The sequence below is a fragment of the Hyla sarda genome, chromosome 9 (assembly GCF_029499605.1).
Source record: "Hyla sarda isolate aHylSar1 chromosome 9, aHylSar1.hap1, whole genome shotgun sequence".
Taxonomy (NCBI): Eukaryota; Metazoa; Chordata; class Amphibia; order Anura; family Hylidae; genus Hyla; species Hyla sarda.
The window spans coordinates 91,439,875-91,463,110 of NC_079197.1; the positions used below are offsets into that span (position 1 = coordinate 91,439,875).

Below are 23,236 nucleotides of genomic sequence, written 5' to 3' on the forward strand. Positions count from 1 at the left end.
GACCTCCTATCCCGACCTCCTATCCCGACCTCCTATCTCGACCTCCTATCCCGACCTCCTATCCCGACCTCCTATCTCGACCTCCTATCCCGACCGCCCATCCCGTACTCCTATCCCGTATTCCTATCCTGACCTCCTATCTCGTCCTCCTATCTCGTCCTCCGATCCCGTCCTCCCATCCCAACCTCCTATCCTGACCTCCTATCCCGACCCGTAATATGTGTACCAGGTATTGAAATATCTCCAGCCGTACGGAAGTTATGTGGGAACATACATTTCCCATTGATTTGCATGGGAACAAAACCCCCGACCCTCACAAATGGGGGTAGTTAAGGGTTAAATTACCTATCCTATATTTTAAGTGGATATATAAGTAACATGTGACCAAGTATTATTGAAATATCTCAAGCCGTTTGGAAGTTATGCAGTAACATATATTTCCCATTGACTTGTATGGGACTTTAAACATAAACCCCGCCCCTGGCAAATGGGGGTGAGTAAGGGTTAAATCACCTATCCTATGTTTGTTGTTGACATATAAGTAACATGTGTGCCAAGTTTCATGTTAATATCTTTAGCCGTTTGGACGTGATGCTGGAACATACACACATACATACATACATACATACACACACACGTTGAGTTTTATATATATATATATATATATATATATATATATATATATATATGTATATATATATATATATATATATATATATATATATGGATTATTTTACTGTCCCCTTAACAATCAGAGATGGTACGGACCCTAGCTGCCTATGTGATGCTGTGCTGATGCATCATGGGATTGATTGCAGATTTGAAAGGGAGATGATGTAGTTCTAAGTCTGAGGGTCAAGATGGTGGCAGATGTCACATGACCTAGCTACAGCAATGAAATATATGGTTGCAGCAGAGTTGGAATGAAACAGGTAACATTGCGTGTATACTGGTGGTGAGTGTGCGTTATTTAGGCAAAAATAAGTAAATAAATAAATAATGGAAATCTTTTTTAAACTTTTAAGGACGCCGGTCGTATGCATACGCCCTGCATCCCGAGTTCTTAAGGATGTGGGCGTATGCATACGCCCGTAAGAATTCTGGTCCCCGCCGCTAGCCGGTTGGGGACTGGATCGGAATGCCTGCTGAAATCAATTCAGACATGTGATTTTCTGCTATTCCGGGCTGATCGGGTCTCTGGTGACCCGATCACCTGGAAAATAGGGATGATCGGAGCTGTCGGGGACAGCCCTGATCATCCTGAGGGATAAGAGCGAGGTCGCAGTGCTGCGATCTCCTCCTATCCCCTGCCATTGGTCAGAACTGATTCTGACCAATGGCAGGGCAGGACAGTGGGTTGCCATGGCAATCCCCCGTTCTTCCCACCCCTGGATGTCCAGGAGATCGTGGGAATAAGATGGAGGCCGGTACCTGGAGGAGAAGATGCCTGAGGACCCCAGATCGTCGCTGGAGACTGCTGGATCCTGGCTCAGGTAGGGAAACTACGGTGGGGGGAATGAAAGTGAAAGTAAAGGGATCTTTACTGTGGCAACCACTAGGAAGGCCAAGCTGCAACTCCCAGCACGCCCAGACAGCCAAAAGCTGTCTGGGCATGCTGGGAGTTGTAGTTTTTCAACATCTGGAGGGTCACAGTTTGGAGACCACTGTTACAGTGGTGCCCAAACGGTAGCCCTCCAGATGTTGCCAAAGTGCAACTCTCAGCATGCCTAGACTGCCCAGGCATGCTGGGAGTTGTAGTTCTGTAACATCTGTCAGTTCAGATTTTGCAATTTTCGTGAAATATTTGAAAATTGCTGCTCTACTTTGAAGCCCTCAAATTTTTTCAAAAAGCAAAAATATGTCCATTTATGATGCCAATATAAAGTGGACATATTGTATTTGTGAATAAAAATAAAATTTATTTGGAATATCCATTTTCCTTACAATTAGAGAGCTTCAAAGTTCGAAAAATGCTAAATTTTCTAAATTTTCATGACATTTTTGGATTTTTCTCCCAAAAAGTGAGCAAGTAACGCCGAAAATTTACCACCAAAATAAAGTAGAACATGTCACGAAAAAACAGTCTCAAAATCAGAATATTCCGTAAAAGCGTTTTCGAGTTATTAATTCGTAAAGCGATTGTGGTCAGAATTGCGAAAAAGGGCTCAGCCCTTAAGGTGAAAAAGGGCTGCGTCCTTAAGGGGTTAACAGTAAGATGTAAAAAATAAAACATAAACCATATATGTGGAGAAATGTAAGGTTATGCACTTGGCACATGAAAACAAAATGCACAATTATTTGCTAAATAATAAGACATTAGGTAAAACTTTTACTGAAAAAACTTGAGGGTACTGGTGGACAGTAAACTCTACTTTAGTGATCAGTGCCAGGCACCTGCTGCCAAGGCAAACACAGTCATGGGATGTATTAAGAGAGGCTTAGAGGCACATGGAAAGGACAAAGTTTTGCCTCTGTAAAAATCACTTGTCAGACCACATATGGAGTATTGTGTCAATTCTGGGCAACTGTATATAAAAAGGACATGGCCAAACTGGAGAGGGTGCAGAGAATGGGGACAAAGATAATTAATAGAAAAAGGGAGAGAAGGAGCGCTCCATAGTGTAATATCGCCAATAATGCCAAACGCCAAAAGTAAATAAGCGCTTACCATATAGTGTTGTGCAACAGCCAGCACAACATGGAGAAAGGTATATATCAATCGCCCACTGCTGCCATTCCACGAGTACCAGAAAAACCCCAATCCACCTCCAAAAATGGAACTTAGGCGCTGAGGGACCAGATAAAAGTAAAGGCAAAGAGCTTTATTCCCAGCATGCAACGCGTTTCGCGCATCTGCGCTTCATCAGGCCTGATGAAGCGCAGATGTGCGAAACGCATTGCATGCTGGGAATAAAGCTCTTTGCCTTTACTTTTATCTGGTCCCTCAGCGCCAAAGATAATTAATAGCATGGTAGTATCACTGTACCAAGACAGGTTATCAAGCTTGGGGTTATTTAGTTTGGAGAAAAGATGTCTTAGGTACGATTAGATCCCAATGTACAAATATATAAATGGACAGTACAGAGATCTTTCTAGTGATCTTTTTATACCTAGGCCAATAACCATGACAAGGGGCATCCTCTAGGTCTAGAGGAAAGAAGGTTTCACCATCACCACAGACAGAGATTCTTTACTGTAAGAGCAGTGAGACTATGGAACTCACTGCCGCATGATGTTGTGATGGCTAACTCAATGGACTCTTGTTGTTTTTCAAGCTTACAAACTATGTTACCAGTCTCCCTAAAAGTGATATCAACTAAAAATGCTTACCCCCCCCCCCTCTAAACAAGCAATCACACAGCTTTGTGTGTGTGTGTGTGTGTGTGTGTGTGTATATATATATATATATATATATATATATATATATATATATATTAATAAGTTTTAAAAGTTTTAAAGTAGTAAACAGTAAAAATTATATGCATTTGGTATATGACTGTAATTGCTGTAATCTAGCTGACCTGCAGAATAAAATTAAGCAAATGTCACAAGCACAAAACAGAGAATTTGTATCCTGATAAATATATTGAAAGATATAGTTGCAAGTACAACTGCAAAAATAAGGCTTTACATGGCTATGTGAAAAATTACACACAGGAAAAAACTAAAACGCAATCGCTAGTGGATTTGAAAGATAAGCATTAACTCATATAGAGTTGCTTTTAATTTCAAGAATAGGAGATTCATCAAAACTTGTACTGAGGAAAAGTTGACCTGTTGCCCATAGTAACCAATCAGACTGCTTCTTTCATTTTTTTAAAGGCCTTTGAAAACTGAAATGAGCAATCTGATTGGTTGCTATGGGTAACTGGTCAACTTTTCCTTTGCACAAGTTTTGATAAATATCCCCCATAGTCTCTAAATTTTAAACAATGCATGGGAATCAAGACAGAAAAGTAAACTTTACATCTAAAACACGTGGACCCTCTGCTGCTTCTCTGAACTAATTGTAGATCTCCATAGGGTTCTATGCATGGGACCAGGTTCTTAAGACTATAACATATGCTGAAGATAACAGCCGGGTGGCCTTATTACAGCCATACAAAACTTTTTGTACTTTTCTTCTCAGTTAATGTTCTACCGATAATATGCCTTACATTAAAAAGCTTTAGACTTAACATTATATTGTATTTCAAACATAGTTCAAGGATGACTTTGTTTCTTCCTACCTTAGAACTAATATAAACAGATTACGTATTCTTTTTAATCCTTTTTGTATGTGCGGATCCATAGAACAAACACACTTATTACCTGCCCTCTAAACAAAGAAAATGAAGTCTATATCCTTTTAATACAGAACATTTTATTTTGTGACTCATTAAGCTTCCTGGCTGTATGACTGATGTGTTCTTAAAATAAAATCCATTTTTATATGTTCTGTCATCGTGAGCACCCTCAACAATACAGTTTAGTTACTCTCGTTGCTTTCATTTCATTGCTTCTTTTGGAAAATTGTTCTGTAGGTTTATAGTTCACAAAAAAGCAGCATGAGGATTCTTCAAATTAAACTACAAAACTTTTCTTTCTATCTCCAAATGGCCATATAGTTTCTAAAAAGCCATGAAGAAAATAATGGGTATTTATCTTTTTTTATATACATAGAGTAACATGTACTAGCTCAAAAAAACTCTTTGACATGGAAACATTGTGAATCCCAAATGTTCAACATTTCATATAACTTTTTTAAATATTAGGCAACTGAGTACCCCAGTTTTTCCTACCTAATCCTTGTGGGGGAGGAAAAGCAACATAGGAGAAAGTACTTGTCCTCATATCCGATCCCCATATCCCAACCTCATATCCCGTCCACATATCCCATCCTTATATCCTGACCTCAAATCCCAACCTCATCCAGTCCTCAAATCCCGACCTCATAACCCGCCCACATATCCCATCCTCATATCCAGACTTCATATTCAGACTTCATATCTCTTCCTCATCTCCTACCATCATGTCCTCATATCTCATCCTCATATCCCGTCCGCAGGCGGGGCTGAGTTGTGATGAAAAGATTCTTGGCTGAACATACACAAACATATACACACATTGATATATATATATATATATATATATATATATATATATATATATATATACACACCACATAGAGTATATGATTCTACTAAATATACAAATTGTTATTGTTTGAAATACAAAAACAACACTTGAGCAACATGGAGCAATTTATTTATTTTATTTATTTATATAGCGCCTACAGATTCCGCAGCGCTTACAATTATGGGGTACAAACAAAGACAAGTATCAGACATAAAATTACACAATAACTATTCAAACAAGAGGTGTAGGGATATATTGAGGATATGTTGAGGCCAATTAGAGAATGTTATAGGCCTGTCTGAAGAGATGTGTTTTTAGGCCATGTTTGAAACTATGGATGTTGTTGTTGAGTCTGAGGGATTGAGGGATAGCATTCCAGAGAACCGGTGCAGCACGAGTGGAGCAATGTGGAGATCCCATTAACTGAACTATAACAGTGTCTTACCCATTTTGGGTCTGCACAGTGGCACCTTGCTACCCCTACAGCTGTTTCAGCTCCTTCCTCAGGGGTGATGCCCCCTGAGGAAGGAGCCAAAACAGCTGTAGGGGTAGCGAGGCGCCACTGTGCAAACCTAATATGGGTAAGACACTGTTATGTGCATGATATTCCGAATGTATGGTAACACTATGCATGGGACCATAATCTGTTTTGCTGTTAAAGACTTATAAGGTTGGGGATAGAGATGAGTAAACTATTTTTCGGAAAAAAAATATTTTGATCTGAATTTATTTGCGGCGAATCTATATTAAAAATTGCTATTTCTGGCCTACAGAGAGCATCAATAGGGGTGTAGAACACTTTGCTTTGTTCATACACGCATTTGGAGTGTGCTGGGATAGTGAAATAATACTGTTAATCAGTATGATATGCAGATTACAGGCATCGCTTTTAGAATCACTGCCGCAGAGCGGCACAATGACAGAGCCTGGAGGTGCCATCAGTATGAGGAGACCATATAGTGGCTGAATGACAAAGCGTGGAGGTGTTGGCAGAATGAGGAGACCATATAGTGGCTGAATGACACAGCGTGGAGGTGTTGGCAGCATGAGGTCATATAGTGTCTGAATGGCACAGCCTGGAGGTGGCAGCATGAGGACACCATATAGTGGCCAAATGACACAGCGTGGAAGTGTTGGCAGCATCAGGAGACCATATAGTGGCTGAATGACACAGCATGGATGTAGCTGAAGCATGAGGAGACCATATAGTGGCTGAATGGCACAGCGTGGAGGTGTTGGCAGCATGAGGAGACCATATAGTGGCTAAATGACACAGCGTGGAGGTGTTGGCAGCATGAGGAGACCATAAAGTGGCTGAATGACACAGCTTGGATATGGCTGGAGCATGAGGAGACCATATAGTGACTGAATGACACAGCATTAAGGTGTTGGCAGCATGAGGAGACAATATAGTGGCTAAATGACACAGCGTGGAGGTGTTGGAAGCATGAGAAGACCATACAGTAGCTAAATGGCACAGCCTGTAGGTAGATAAACATTGATGAGACTATATAGTGTCTGAATGGCACAGCCTGGAGGGGGCTGAAGCATGGGGAGACCATATAGTGGCTGAATGGCACAGCCTGGAGGTGGCTGAAGCATGAGGAGACCATATAGTGGTTGAATGGCACAGCCTGGAGTTTGTGGCAGCATGAAGAGACCATATAGTGGCTCAATGGCACAGTCTGGAGGTGGCTGAAGCATGAGTAGACCATATAGTGGCTTAATGGCACAGCCTGGAGGTGACTGAAGCATGAGGAGACCATATAGTAACTGACTACGTAGGATGCCTCTGTAGTAGGTCACTGTGTCCTCCCTCTCAGTGGTGCAAAAAAGGCCCCTATTTTGTGGTGGTATCGAGGGTCCAATAAGGTGGAGATCCAGAAGTCATACTGCTGCCGAATGGTGACAGTTCGGCTGTCACTACGCAAGCAAGTGAGCATGCATCGTGCCATTTGTGCAAGTGACTCGGAGGGACTTCCTGCCTCCATCTCCACTGCATACTGCCACGGTGTGCCTGGTTTCTCTGTCTCGCCTTCCTCATAACCCTCTGGCAGCTCCTGCTCCTCCTCTTCTGTCAGATTACTCAAAAAAACGCCCATTTGGTGAAACCTAAACTGTGCTCCACTGTGCCCCTCTCCCTCCCACTCCTCCAGTTCAGCCCCCACTGGGCTCATGTGGCCTTGAAATGTAGGCGCCACGTCTCCAGTGCCCTGACCAGCCATTGTTTCCAACACGTGTTGTAAGAAATAAAGCAGTGGAATGACGTCGTACATCCCATAATCCTGGCGACTTACTAATAATGTGGCTTCCACATAGGGCCTGAGCAAACGGTAGGTGTACGTATGAGCTGCCACTGGTTCACATTGAAGTTACACAGGGGAGTACCCCTATCCGGTTGGATCACCAAGAAATCGATGATGGCTTTTCTCTTTTCCTACAGTCAGTCCAATATATTGGAGGGTGGAATTCCAACGTGTGACAATGTCAAACTATGTTGGGGGATACCGTTCTGACGCTGCAGCTCAAGGAGAGTCTGCTTTGCGGAAGTGCATGAAAAATTTCCTTTCCATTGTTAGAATGTCTTACAAATGGGGGGAACACTTCAGGAACTGCTTCACAACCAGATTGAACACATGTGCCATGCAAGGCGCATGGCTTAGCCTTCCCAGCCGCAGCGCATGCAAGATGTTCTTCCAGTTGTCAGTCACGGTTCTCATTTCCAGTTTTCATGGAGTAAGCCATTCTCCGATTTCTTTATGAATGACTTTTAGCAGTTCCTCCCTTGTGTGACTCCGTTCGCCAAGGCAAACCATGTGAAGAACAGTGTGACACCACCGTGCCCTGCACACATGGTATGCTGAATGGGCACTGAGACTTGTTTGGGCAGTGGAGGCTGAGGACTCGGTGGAGGATGAGGACGGGGAGTCGCACACTGTCACAGGACCAACGTCCTGAAAGCGTGGAGGAGGAAGCATCGTGACCTGTCCAAGTTGGTGTTGTGGCTGTGCAGGAACCACATTCACCCTGTGAGCCGTAAAGGACATGTATTGTCCCTGACCATAGTTACAGCTCCAGACATCGGTGCTGTCATGCACTTTGGTACACACCGACAGGCTCAAGGACTGGCCCACCTTCTCTTCCACAAAATTGCAGGGCTAGTACTGCCTTCTTCACACTGAAATGACGGCTTGGCTCTCTCCACCTCAGCTCGACACAAGCCATCAGTTCTCTTAAAGGTGCAGAGTACACTACCTGAAAAGGTACTGTTGTCTCTTGGACATGGCTTTGCGGATGGATTGTTAGCAGAATGGCTGACTAAAAGTAGGAGGCGCAGGAGCATCTGGAGCGACAGAAGGAGGGTATGACACACAGCTCCCTTCGGCTGAGGTGGTGGAGCCTTGGCTGGCTGAAAGAGGGAAGCGATGTTCCAATGGGTGATGCAGCAGGCTGGACCACTTCATCGGAGCCACGGTTCTCCCAGGCCGCTTTATGGTGGCGAAGCATATATTGATGCAGGGCCGTGGTGCCAACATTGGGACCCTGGCCACGCTTCACCTTCTGCCGACATATCTTGCATATGGCTATGTGAACATCCTCAGGATGCTTGATGAAAAACTGCCACACCTCCAAGTAGCTGATTTTCCCATCACCAGTGTGCACTAATTGACTGCTACTGCTGCCGTCCCCAGGAACCCCTGTTCCGCTACTTCCCGAGATGGTAGACTGCCGCAAAGCAGGTGGTCTCCCCCCAGGCACGTTTGGCTCCAGAATTTGCACTTCTGCCACCATGTTGACTGCTAACCATGCTACCACCTTGCTGGCTTAACTATGGCCTCACGGGCAACCTGCTACTCTCTTCTTCTGATCATGATGAAGCCCCTTTTGCACCCGGCTCCCAATTGCAATCGGCTTCATCATCATCAACAAGTGTCTGCACGTCACTGATGTCCTCCTCAGGTTCCTCAACAGTGTCTGCTTCAGGACCCTGAACCCTGGCAACACCGCCTCCCACGTCATTCTCCTCATCACTACTTGCCCGCCTAGCGGGGGAAGCGGCAGATGTCTCCTCCACTTCTTGCCTGGGCAGTAGCTGCTGACTGTCCTCTATTAGATCGTCCTCACTGAATAGTGGAGCTGAACCCACAGCATAAGATTCTTCTTTAGGGGAGGGAACAGCATAGGACAGAGGCAATGGGAGGACAGGGACTGCTCCTGGGCCATGCCAACTGAGGGTTGTGTCTGAGGAACCCACCGACTATTGACTGGGGGTATCAGATGTCACTTGTGATGAAGTTGATGACCGTGTTAACCAATCGATGACAGCAGATGGGTTGCTGGTCGAGACACGACCACTAGCTGATACCGGGAGCTCAGGCTTCTCGCTGCGACTCCTGCTGCCACTCACCCCTAGTCTGCTGCAACCTCTGCCTGATGAATTTAGGCCTTTGCCGCTCCTATGTGCACATCCTGGCACTTCTCTGCCTGACATACATATATGACATATATGAGGGGAGTACAATACACTTCACTACGCTTAAAACAGTATTTGTCCTTTCACAGTATCTAGGCCCTTGACAGATTAACAGGTACAAAATAGTACACTACTTAGATGTAGGTATGTGGTATGCACTTATGAGGGTAGAAAAATGTGCTACAGTAAACTTTAAAAAGTATCTGAGTACACCAGCTGGTGAGTACTTTTGCGTGGACGTTCATGGTATCTAGGCCCTTGACAGATTAACAGATACAAAATAGTACACTATTTAGATATAGGTATGTGGTATGCACTTATGAGGGCAGAAAAATGGGGTACAGTACGCTTAAAAAAATATATTTTAGTTAAACACCAGCTGGTGATTACTTTTGCCTGGACCTTCACAGTATGTAGGCCCTTGACAGATTAAAAGGTACAAAATAGTACACTACTTAGATGTAGGTACAGTGACCTCCCGAACTACGATGGCCCCGACATATGATCAAATCGACATACGATGGCCTCTCAGAGGCCAACGCATGTCAATGTCAGCATCGACATACAATGCTTTTTTATATCAGGGCCATCGCATGAAGTGCTATCAGGCAGCGCAAAATGCTTAAGCTGCTGCCGGATAGTAGCTTAATGTTCCCCGTGTGGTGCGGTAAGTATTACTTACCCCTCCACGATGCTCCGGGGTGCCCTCCGGGTGCAGCGCTGGTCTTCCGGTGTCTTCTCGGCCCTCTCTGGTGACGTCAATATGCTGCTGCGCATTTCATCCAATAGGAATGGCGTACGCAGCGGCGTAATGACGTCGCTACGCAGGCCCAGTAAGGCCTTGCGGAAGACAGCGGAGGACCGGAGAAGACAGCAGAGGAGAAGACCAGGAGAGCCCAGCGGAGGACCGGAGAAGACCAGGGGAGCACAGCGGAGGCCCGGGGTCACCATCGCGAGCGGCTCGGACACCATCGCGAGCGGCGGGGACAGGTGAGTACAGCTTCCTATACTTTACATTGCACGAATCCCTCAACATAAGATGGATTCGACAAATGATGGCTCATTTGGAACGACTTACCATCGTATGTTGAGGGACCACTGTATGTGGTATTCACTTATGAGGGCAGAAAAATGTGCTACAGTATGCTCAGTAAACATATTGGAGTAAAACACCAGCCGGTGATTACTTTTGCCTGGACTTTCACAGTATGTAGGCCCTTGACAAATCAACAGGTACAAAATAGTACACTACTTAGATGTAGGTATGTGGTATGCACTTATGAGGGCAGAAAAATGCAATACAGTACGCTTAAAAAACATATTTTTGCCCAAAACCAGCAGTATACAACAGTGCTGCAGCACACAGTCGCTGTGCACTAAACACAAAATTGCACTCTTTCACAGACTATTAGGAATGGACTGCTGGGTATGTATTATTCTGTCTATAGTCTATAGACCATTTGTGGTGGAACAAACAGGGCAGAAAAATGTGCTACAGAACACTTAAAAAAACGTATTGGCTGTCCTGTTACAGTATCTAGGCCCTTGACAGATTAACAGGCACAAAATAGTGCACCACTTAGATGTAGGTTTTGTGGCATGCACTTATGAGGGCAGAAAAATGCGCTACAGTATGCTTAATAAACGTATTGGAATAAAACACCAGCCGGTGATTACTTTTGGCTGTCCTTTCACAGTATGTAGGCCCTTGACAGATTAACAGGCACAAAATAGTACACTACTTAGATGTAGGTATGTGGTATGCACTTATGAGGGCAGAAAAATGCGCTACAGTACGCTTAATAAATGTATTGGAGTAAAACACCAGCCGGTGATTACTTTTGGCTTTCCTTTCACAGTATGTAATGTAGGGGAAAGAAAAAATGAGAAACCGGGATGGCGCTATATAGTGACAATTATCTGGAGATACAGCTGGAGTGGGTGAGAAAGTAGAATATTGCTCACCTTTTCAGGTTGCGCTACATGCAGGCGCAACACTGTGAATTGCATTCAGCAGGTTCTTTGGGACTGGAGCGCCGGGAGCAGCTGGCCATCGGTCCCGTTGAGGGCGGTGCAGATATCAGTGATACAGATGTGGGAGAAGGGAACCCTGGCAGGGATTCCCTGTTTCTTCCAGCGGCAAAGGTACGGCACTTGGAGCACTACACCGGCGGCGGGATGACACGGGAGTCGGGTGAAGCTTAATATGCAACTCTTTATTAATTTCATAAAAAGTAGTCATACACAGGACAACACATTTCGGAGGGGCTCCCTCCTTCCTCCTTCCTCGGACCTGAGGAAGGAGGATGCCCCTCCAAAACGCGTTGTCCTGTGTATGACTACTTTTTATTAAATTAATAAAGAGTTGCATACTAAGCTTCATCCGACTCCCGTGTCATCCTGCCTCCGGTGTAGCGCTCCAAGTGCCGTAACCTTTGCCGCTGGAAGAAACAGGGAATCACTGCCAGGATTCCCTTCTCCCACATCTCTATCACTGATTCCACAGTATGTAGGCCCTTGACAGATTAACAGGAACAAAATAGTACACCAGTTAGATGTAGGTATGTGGTCATGAGGGCAGAAAAATGTGCTTCAGTACGCAAAAAAAAAATAATTGCACCAGCACCAGCAGTACACAACAATGCTGAAGCACACAGTCACTGTGTACTAAACCCAAAATTGCAAAAAGACTCTCTCTCAAATACTATTAGGAATGGACTGCTGGGTATGGATAATACAGTCTACAGACTAGTTTAACCAGCAGACCAGTTGTTGTGGAACAAAGACACAGATTTGCCCTAAAAAATTATTTCTTCCTCTTGTGAAAACGTTTCTGCAGCTAAGGCAACACACAGCTCTCTGCCCCTCTCTGTAATACAATGCTGTTCACAGTGACTGAGGGGTTAATCACTGCATTAAGAATTAATTTCTGTGCAAAAACGCTGTGCTCTGTGTCCTACAGAAGGCTTTTCTGTGTAACACACACACAGCGATGTCCGTCCTATCTCTCTGCAGTGTGATGAATGGAATGACGAGCCGCAAAATGGCTGCTGAATATATAGGGCTATGACATCATAGGGGTGACTGGCTGCTGATAGGCAGCATCCTGCATGTGATTCAATGTCATCCCGCCGACTTCCCTTCCTGCCTTCTCAGCGTTCCTTGCCCCATGTACTGACATGTGGATCCACCATTTTAGATGCCATGGAGCCTGGATCACAGTAAATGGAGTTTAATTAAGCGAATTGTGCGATAGAATCGTGGCGATATTCACATTCGTTGCAAATCGAATATTTCATGAAATTCGTAACAAATTCGGGTTTGTCAGCTCGATTCGCTCATCTCTAGTTGGGGATATCAAATAGCTGTGATATGCTGAAAGCATTGAGCCATAATAATAGCTATATCCTCCAGTTATTGGTGACAGTATTGGGAAGCAGCGTTCAGTTAATGTGATCTCCATGTTGCTCATGAGATTATTGTATGCATATTTGCCTAATCGAGTCTGCAATTAGTGGGAATTCCTAGCTGTAATATTTTTTTAAGTGTTGTTTTTGTATTTTAAACAATAAAAATGTGTATATTTAGTAGAATCATATACTCTACGTGGTGTTCTTTTTGATATATAATATAGTTAGTAGAGGATTCTGGTATTATGACAATAAGGGAGGCAGTGATATGACGAGGATTCACAAACAATATGAATCTTTCTGTCCCAAGGAACTTATGTATTTAAATATATATGTAGATGTATATAACTGTAAAAGAAAGTTTCAATTGGCTTTAAAGCAGACCCATCTTTTCAAAACATTTTTAAAAACCTGTGTAGTTTAACTGTCCTTTCTGCATTTTAGTGAGTCCCTGAGAGCTTACAGCTATTTCTCATTCTCTTCATGTCAGGGTGTGGGATAAGAGCTGGGCTGTTTGCTAGTAGTACACATATAGTTGCTTCCTTCCTTAGTTGCCTGAAGAATGGCAGCACAACACATACTATGCTATGACATAGTGTTATTAGGGTGGTACTGTTCTAGGTTGATGATTTACACAGTACAGTACTATAGATGGCATATGGGGGCAGAAGGGATTACTCGTGTATTGGCTTTGCAATGTGCTATGTGAGCGGAAATGAAAGAAACAGCAGCAGCACAGCAAGAAAGTAGTTACACTAAATACTGCTTAATACTGCTAAAGACAAAAGACTAAAGGGAGAGGAATATTAGAGTACATATGGGAGACAGAACTGTATAGTATATAGAGCATCAGTACAGCAAGGAAAGGGTTACACTAAGCACTGAAACCACTGCTGATATTAGAGGGAAGCATTAAATTACCTTTTAAATACTCTGTATAGTGAACACACCTTGTAGGTAGACATTCTTTCGGTTCCTGTCTCCTTGACATAGCAGTGTATAAGTCCCATTCTCACTTTGTTTCATCTGCTACTAGATACATTTTGAATGTAAAAACTGGCAGTAGACACCAGATTGCAGGGAAGGGAGATACCTAATGGCAATTAGGTTTTTCTGGGGTCAGGAGATATTTTTTATAGATTAAGTGATTAACTGAAATGTAAGGAATCATGTAGGCTATCAAACGTAGGGAAGTTGTTTGAAACAACAGTGACCTACACAAAAACCATTGAAAACTTCCCACAATGTGTCATTAATTCAATTTTAGTTCTAAATATTAAAAGTCTAAGGGTATATTCACATAGTGTAAAAATAAGATTCAAATGAAACCTAAAAAGAAATCTGGTGGTCTCCAACTTCACTTAACTTCAATGGGCAATGTTTAAACAGTGCTGAGAAATGCAGCATGATATTCGCTCCAAAAAATGCAACTCTTTACATTTTCCCCACAAATTATATTTTAATGGTTGTGCCATGAATTTTATGGTAGATTGAAAGGTCTCCTTGCTAAGTACAATTGGTCCAGTCAACAAGCTCTCTTGAGGCTCTGTGAATGGAAAAAGAAAATAGTTATGTCTCTTAAAAGGTGAAGAGGAAAAAATGAAAGCAGAAAAATAAAAACTAAGGATAAGTATAAAACGGGCTTGGTCATTTAGGGCTTAAATGGGCACTGTCAGATTCAAATGTTTTTATATGTTGTACATTTTGGCAAAACATTAACCTTTCTAATATACTTCATAAGAAATGTTATTTCCTTTTTATAGAAATCATGGCTTATAAAAGCATGGCTTTGTCCAAGCTAAAGCACAGTATGGGTAAGTTTGGGTGAGCTAGCACTCCTCTGTGCTGTCTGATAGGACTCCTCTGTGCTCTCTGCTGTCTGATAGGACTCCTCTGTGCTCTCTCCTGTCTGATAGCACTCCTCTGTGTTCTCTCCTGTCTGATAGTATTCCTCTGTGCTCTTTCCTGTCTGATAGTACACCTCTGTGCTCTCTCCTGTCTGATAATACTCCCCTGTACTCTTTCCTGTCTGATAGGACTCCTCTGTGCTCTTTCCTGTCTGATAGTACTCCTCTGTGCTCTCTCCTGTCTGATAGGACTTGTTTGTGCTCTCTCCTGTCTGATAGCACTCTTCTGTGCTCTCTCCTGTCTGATAGCACTCCCCTGCTCTCTCTACTGTCTGATAGGACTCTTCTGTGCTGTCTCCTGTCTGATAGTACTCCTTTGTGCTCTCTTCTGTATGATAGGACTCCTCTGGTCTCTCTCCTGTATGATAGTACTCCACTGGTCTTTCTCCTGTCTGATAGTACTCCTCTGTGCTCTTTCCTGTCCTATCAAACAGAAGAGAGCACAGAGGAGTGCTAGCCTACCCTCACTTACTGGACATTGTCCATGCCTGTGCTTCAGCTTGGACACAGCCATCAGTTTATAAGCCATGATTTCTATGAAAAGGAAATAATATTTCTTATAAAGTATATTAGAAAGGTTAAAGGGATATTACAGCTTTATACATCTTATCCCCTATCCACGTCCAACTCCCTGTCTTGGGACTGCACGGAGATCGCGGAGTCCCCAGTGGCCGGACCCTTGCGATCATACATCTTATCCCCTATCCTTTGGATAGGGGACAAGATGTATAAAGCCGAAATACCCCTTTAATATTTTGTCAAAATGTACAAGATATGAAACTTTTTTTTGTATCTGACAGTGCCCATTTAAACCCCCATCTTCTCATGATAATGTAATGATGTTGTTTATTCTTCCCAGCCCATACAACAAAGGTGACCAGTAAGCAACAAAAAAAAAAAAAAAAAATTAGTTTAGTTCCCCAGTATGTGTCCTATAGTGTCCGGTGTTCTTTTAATGTCTCAACCATTTTTCCAGAGATTTTACTCCTGAAACCTTGAGGACCACAGCTTTTTGTTGAGTTTATTTTTATACACACATTTCAGTACAGCTGCTGTAAATATTCATAGACACTGCTGTACAAAAAGAAAAAGAAGTCTTCCAAGATCTGAGCCCAGGGGCTGAATTTCAAAAGTGTATTAGTAGAGTAAATATAGTAGCCTGCGGCATTTGGCTTATGTCATCAATGGGGGAAATGTCATAGAAGTGGCAGAGGTAGAAGCAGAGGAGATTTTAAGATTTTGAATAGCGTATATGCCATTGTGGAAGATCTGTGTTATTTGTGAACAGAAACATGAACTCAATGTTCTACTACAAGGTAAAATATTCTGTTGCTATGATCTAAATTTATACTAAACCTTTGGACTAATACCGCATCCATGGTAACAAAGGGGGTGTATACACTGAATATTCAACTGTAGATTTCAAGAAAATGGCATGTTTTTGAGAACATTTTGCATCCTCTGTATTAAAATGCAAGCTCTTATAATCCTCAAAATAAATAAGGAGACCTCAATTATTATTAAAACACAAGAGCACAAACACACACAGCAGGCCAGATTTACGATAAGCTTAAAGCTGAAGATAAAAACTTAATAGAGATTTATAATGAATACAAGACTTACTTGTTAATACAGTAATTTAATGTTCTTGCTATTATGTTTTTCTAGGAAAACGAACAACAACATAAATTAGTTATAGTGCTTATCTGGATCAACCTTCTGTCCCTGTAAATCTAGAATCCAGAGCTCTGATCTTCTGTTACTGCATAGTTATAGTTCATAGTTCATAAGGTTGAAAAAAGACCAGAGTTCATTAAGTTCAACCTATAACCCTAATGAGTCCCTACTGAGTTGATCCAGAGGAAGGCAAAAAAAAAACAACTCATACTAGAGATAAAAATTCCTTCCCGACTCCCAATATGGCATCAGAATAAATCCCTGGATCAACCTTCTGTCCCTATAAATCTAGAATCCATAACCTGTAATGTTGTTATTTTCCAAAAATGCATCCAGACCCCTTTTAAATTATTTTACCGAGTTCACCATAACCACCACCTCAGGGAGAGAATTTCACAGTCTTACTGCTGGTGTAGAAACCTTCTTTCCTCTAAATGTAGAAGATGCCCCCTTTTATAGATACAGTCCTGAGTATAAATAAATCATGGGAGAGATCTCTGTAAGGTCCCCTGATATATTTATACATAGTTATGAGGTTGTCCTTAAGCCTTCGTTTTTATAAAACGAAATAACCCCAATTCTGATAATCTTTCTGGGTACTGTAGTCCTCCCATTCCCCTTATTACTCTGGTTACCCGTCTTTGAACTCTCTCCAGCTCCACTATATTTTTCTTGTACTCTGGTGCCCAGTACTGTACACAATATTCTATGTGTGGTCTGTCTAGTGATTTGTACAGCGGTAGAATTATTTCCTTGTTGTGGACCACATCACGTGCTGTAACAGCAGCTGGTTGGTTTCCTGCTAATGCTTGGTGGACTCCTGCTGTTGCTTGTTGGTCTCCCGCTGTTGCAAGTTGGCCTTAATGAGTGCTTTTATGACAGCCTCCATCTTGGCAAGACTGCAGACACTGAATCACTGCAGACACTGGAACACTTCTTTGCCTTGACTCACTGGAGAAACACACCCGCCGTACTGACAGTCACTTGTCGGCAGGTTTGTTGCCCCTAGCAACAACTCCAACGGGTTCTCCCAGGCTTGGTTCTTGGCAAGATTGTACTCTTGCCAATCGCTCTTGCAGATAGGTGCAGTTTCAGTACAGAGGCAAGGAAACAGTACTTTTCAATCAAAGTTCAGTGTTTTATTCACACTTGACAAACAGCAAAAATGGTCTTAGATGCAGTTCAAAGAAAAAGTAGCAAAGTCCACCTGCGTTCCTTAGGTGTTAGTTCACACCTGAGTCCATGCTATACAGCAATAAGCAAGTCTTTTCCAGGCCTCCAGGCAGGCTGCTCACCAGCTTCCAAACTTGGAGCAAATGCCACTCTGGCAGAGTGAGCTCCAACATGCAAAATCCCTCACAGCTGGTGAAGCAAGCTGCCTTTAAGGCCAACAAAAGGCGGCCTGGATTGTGGTGAATGGCCCCCACCCTATACTTGACCATTCCCTGTAAGAGCCATCCCGGATTCGCCTTCCAGCCATACTACGGCCACAGTGTCAATCTTCATCGTAGCACAGACACTGAATAAATACCGGCTCTTACTTTACCAAGACCAGGCGCCTTGGTGACACAAATCGACTGTCCACTATTATCCTCTTCACCTTCTCACATGGTATAAGGATGAGATTGTATATAACTCACTGAATCATTCCTATGGTATATTTCTTAGTTAAGCACAACCAGATGTGCTGCGGCTCAAAGACTCGTATTGTAAATGTAAGGATTAGAAGCTAGTGTTCGATGTGTGCGTTTACGCATATATACAGTGATCCCTCAACTTACAATGGCCTCAGCATACAAAAGTTTCTACATACAATGGTCTTCTCTGGACCATTGTAACTTGAAACCAGATTCAACATACAATGCTACGGACAGTCCAGATCTGCGAAACATGTCAATGGCTGGGAGAACTGACCAGTTAGAATGGGCATTCACTGGTAAAACACCTGTATTACCTGAAGTGTATGCACTGAATTTCAGTCTGGTAGCACCCCCTACAGAACAGGGAGGTGTTACATGTTCTGTACTACTCTTAACCTATGCCACTGTTAGCTGCTCCTTTGGACACCAAGTAAGGGGGCTCCATTTTACTTTTTCAGGACATTGCATGTACAGTTCAGGACCCTGAAGAAGCTCCTGTCCTCTATATAGACAGTGATTTACAGCTTCCAGCAGATCTTTCTTACTTTTACATGTAACGACTTGTTTTATTACTATTAGTCATTTTCCTATTTTTGGATGACATTTTGGTGGCTTCAGAAACAATTACCTGGTTTCCATAGAGTTATGGTCTCAATATACAGTACATTGGCTTCAATATACAATGGTCGTCCTGGAACCAATTCATATTTTAACTTGAGGAACAACTGTATAAAGACAAATAATAAAGTCAAAGTGATCAGTACAAATTAAAGCTCTATAGTATGTTTAGGTAAGATGGGAATGTGGTGAGTATGTGAATGGAGGTGGAGATAAAGGTGTGAACACCATAAGGTGGTATGAATGTTGATGGGGTGTAAAAATACTAATAATTATACACAAAATGAAAAAAGTGAAAAAATATAGAAATAAAAATTAAATAAAAAATTTTAATAATAATAATAACAAAAATATATTAAAAGTAAAATAAAAATAGAAGTTTAATAAATAAATGTGAAATTGAAAACAAAAATGAAAATAAAAATACATTATGGTCCAGATTTATCAAAGATCGTCTATGGTAGAGCTATTTTCCCACATTTATTTGGGTGGTGGGTTTGACTAGCGTGCATCTTATTTATCAAGAAGGTGCAGCAGGATGATGCATTTTGCGCAGCTCTGCTGTGGTGGGAAAAGCTCTATCACATACACTTTTTCTAGACACTTGTGAGGGAAGTAGACACTTTTCCAGGTCCTGAATTTGGAAGGTTAGTTGTTTTTACTTAATTTCACAGAGCTGCCGGGACATTTTTACTTGCATTTAATTTTTGATATTTGGTTGACCAATTAATGTTATGTCTATTTAAAAGGTTTCCTGTCTAATAAGGTATTTATATTGCTGGAACATGCCCTTAGTTTATGATTGGTGGGATCTTGAATTCTGGAATCCCTATCATTCCTGAGAATAACAGAAATTCAGCATGCCCTTCACTGGTTTCATCTGCACAGTGCCCCCCTAATCATACACTTAGCAAGGAATTGCAGCGTTGCTCTGTTCTCTTATAAGTTTTACATACACTTTCAGACAGCCAAGAAAGTGAAGGGAAAAAACTGTGTAAGGTCTGAACCAGGAGGACCATTCTCCTATGACCTAATCAAGACATATTCCTCACAATTCTGGAGCTTACTCTATCTTGCATATTATATTTACCAACCTGTCAACTTGTGAGATTGTTGGGCATCAACATTTCATGCGATTTGGGATATGAACACCAGAATCTATCATTTTATGATCAAAATCACTTATATAATTGAACAAAAAAAAAACTTTGGCCTTATCTTCATGCATTTATGCATTGCATGTGGACATTTGCTGCCGTATGATTGGCTGATCAGATCTATGCGTTAAGGGTATATTCCAGAGAAATACAGTTTTAAAATTAACTAGTGCTGGAAAGTTAAAACAAAAATGAAGCCTTCCAGTACTTATCAGCTGCTGTAACTCGTTTCAGTCTGCCCCATAGCTTCCTGCTGCCACCTCTGTCCATGTCAGGAACTGTTGAGAGCAGGAGCAAACCTTAGACCAATATTATTCTGCTCTGTTCCTGACACTGACAAAGGTGGCAGCAGGGAGCAAAATTATTGACTGGAAAGAACTATATGACTTTCTCCAGGGCATACAATAGCTGATGATTACTGGTAGACTTGAATATTTTACATACAGGTACCAAACTGTATCTTTTTGGCACCAGTTGATTTGAAAATACCTTTTTTCCCTCTGGACTATTCCTTTAAGGGGTATGTAATAAAGCCACACATAGTAGCATTTATAGATTCTAGTGTCAAACTGTAATGTGCTGGAGAACAGAGCATAATGAGAATACAGTAGAGAAGCTGGACTGGAGTTTGACACAACACACAGGTCTGTTCAAAGCTGGATCACAGAATGCATTGGAAGTCTAGCCAGAATTTTTATTGCATCATTGACCTATTTAGACCCAGCTCTAGGCTTGGCAGATCATGCCTAGCAGATTTTATATGTGTGGACAAGAAATAGTTTAAAGCTTGGTTAACCGATAGTAATGTCCCTCAGAAACACTGCAACCTGGCTCATATGCTAAACATCCATCTGGCTTATATCGTAATAGTATAAAAGCATTTGCAGAGCTTCCTAGCTACTTATCAGACTTGAAATTTACACCAAAATAATCCAAGTGAATAATTAATTACAATTATTTTATTTTGTATCCACACAGGGATTTACAAGTATATCTCTGGAAAGAGTCATGCATGGTGGAGCCAATGTTACTGGATTTCAGATTGTCAATAATGAAAACCCTCTAGTTCAGCAGTTTCTACAGAGATGGATCCGTCTGGATGAGAGAGAATTTCCTGAAGCAAGAAATATACCATTAAAGGTATGGTGGGCTCCCGTGTACACACAGTTATCTAAAAGAAATAACTGTATTCACTATTTGACCACTACCGACAACTACTATAGATTCCTATTGATACATTTACAATGTATACAATACATGCCATTAAAACACACATACAATCATGTAAAATGAGTATGCCGTTTTACATGTAATCCTCACAATATCGGTTTCATATCACTTAAATAATACATGTAAGACTTTATGCAGACTTCATGGCAGAATTATGTGTACTAAGTCTTACAATGGCACGCAGAGTTCCAGCAGTTTTAGCTCTGTGTACCACCATATGTTGTCTGCCTACAGCACCCTACTATGGAGTTAAATTCTAAAGGAGAATGCCTCCAAGATTTCTCTTCTGTCAGATTCTTATGGAAACTGGCTGAAAGGAAATCCTGTAGTCACATAAACTTCTATGGGCGATAACAGTTACGGCTCTCTGCATAAGGTTATTCTGCGTTGCAATACAAGTGTGTGAATGACACCTTAAACAAATGCTTTTCATTGTTTTATTGTCAGTCCTTGGCCTTGAAATTACTTTGTATTTATTAAACTATGTATGGAGTATAAATGTATATATAAAGAGAATAGTTCAAAGTTTTATAAAAATGACATTTATTATTTCCTGTTACCATTAATGACCTCTCCCCAGGATGGGTAAATGTGGGATTTTTGGGAATCTGACCAGTGGTACCACCTGATCATTGAAAGAACTGAAAATCTGTAAGTGTATGTTCACACAGCAGAATGTTCATGCGGAATTCTGCAGGAATATTTCACATGAACATTCCGCTGCAGCAGAGTCCCATTGATTTCAATAGGATTCTGCTGCACTGTGTACATGGTGAACTTTCCACAGAAATCCCAATTCCAGCATCTGCAGAAAGAATAGATACAGTATGTCTGTTCTTTCTACGGATTTAGCTCGGAAATTAATTGGTATCTATGATATGGCACATTTCCAAGCGGTCCTAGCACCTATTGGATTTCTCAAATGTGCAGTATCTCCGCAGCTGTTTTCCATGCAGACATTCCGCACATTTTATGCCATGTGAACATGGCCTAAAGATGAATAAACTTCCCAAACTTAATTTTGGGAGGTTTCGCTTAAATCTACTATCAAATTATTTTTGGATTCAAAAGGCTAACTCATAATACACCCTACAACCCCTGGGCCAGGCATTCAGCATCAATGTCATCACCATTTACTGCCTTGCTGCTTAATGAAGAGTAGCAGGGACTCATGTCAAAATGACAATAGTTCCTGCTCCTCTACATAGTTTACAAGCACTATATACTGGGGCACCATGAAAATTAGATACTGAGCAGGTGGCATATGCAGTATACTTTCTTCTCAGCACACACTCAGATGCAAGCAGCAGAGCGGAGCAGCAGTGTGCTTGCCTGCCTGTGGCTCTATTCACTGATGTGGGACATAGAGAGAACACACTTGACAGTATTTGAAGTGCACTGCTGCTTTAAGTAGTGCTAGTTTAAAGGGATTCTCCAATTAATGTATACATTTAGCAACAGTAAGCTCAAGGTGTAAAATAACTAACTATGACATACTCATCTCTCTTGGTCTAGCATTGGCTCTCTGTTCTACCCCGATACTTTTGCTTACTCACCTCTATGATGTGCTCTCCCTGCTCTGACATTGACAATCTGATCCTGCTGCAGCCAATCACTGAGGCTGCAGCAGGATCGGACCATCAACAGGAGAGGCAGGACAATATGTAATCAAGTTACTCTATATAAACAAAAGCAGCAGGGGAGAACGGAGCAATAATGCTGGACCAGGCAAGGTGATAGTTCCTAATTTTACACTTCTAGCTGTTCTTTTTTCATACTTTGAACAACCTCTTACAATGGTATAACCGCCTTAAAGGGGTGCTCCGATGGAAAACTTTTTTTTTTTTTTTAAATCAACTGGTGCCAGAAAGTTAAACAGATTTGTAAATTACTTCTATTAAAAAATCTTAATTATTTTATTAATTATTAGCTGCTGAATACTACAGAGGAAATTTTCTCTTTGGAACACAGTGCTCTCTGCTGACATCTCTGTCCATATTAGGAA

The 23,236-nt window shown here is 41.9% G+C and overlaps 1 protein-coding gene and 1 long non-coding RNA gene across 5 annotated transcripts in view; one reads left to right on the forward strand and one right to left on the reverse strand.

Moving 5' to 3' along the window:
• The window catches only part of GRIA3 (glutamate ionotropic receptor AMPA type subunit 3), a 386,650-nt gene that overhangs the window by 262,892 nt on the left and 100,522 nt on the right, over window positions 1–23,236 (forward strand). For all 4 annotated transcript variants that reach the window (XR_008847817.1, XR_008847815.1, XR_008847816.1 and 1 more), the window contains exon 6: window positions 20,980–21,141. Coding sequence is in view for 1 of the 4 variants with exons in the window: in XM_056539722.1 (XP_056395697.1) it covers window positions 20,980–21,141 (162 nt within the window). In the remaining 3 variants the exon portion in view is untranslated. The remainder of the gene's footprint in view (window positions 1–20,979; window positions 21,142–23,236) is intronic.
• LOC130291195 (uncharacterized) overlaps window positions 14,459–23,236 on the reverse strand; it is a 103,878-nt gene continuing 95,100 nt past the window's right edge. Inside the window, exons 3-5 of the long non-coding RNA XR_008847818.1 lie at window positions 18,855–18,951; window positions 16,533–16,573; window positions 14,459–14,548 (exon numbers count right to left, since the gene is read on the reverse strand). This is a non-coding gene — a long non-coding RNA (uncharacterized LOC130291195). The remainder of the gene's footprint in view (window positions 14,549–16,532; window positions 16,574–18,854; window positions 18,952–23,236) is intronic.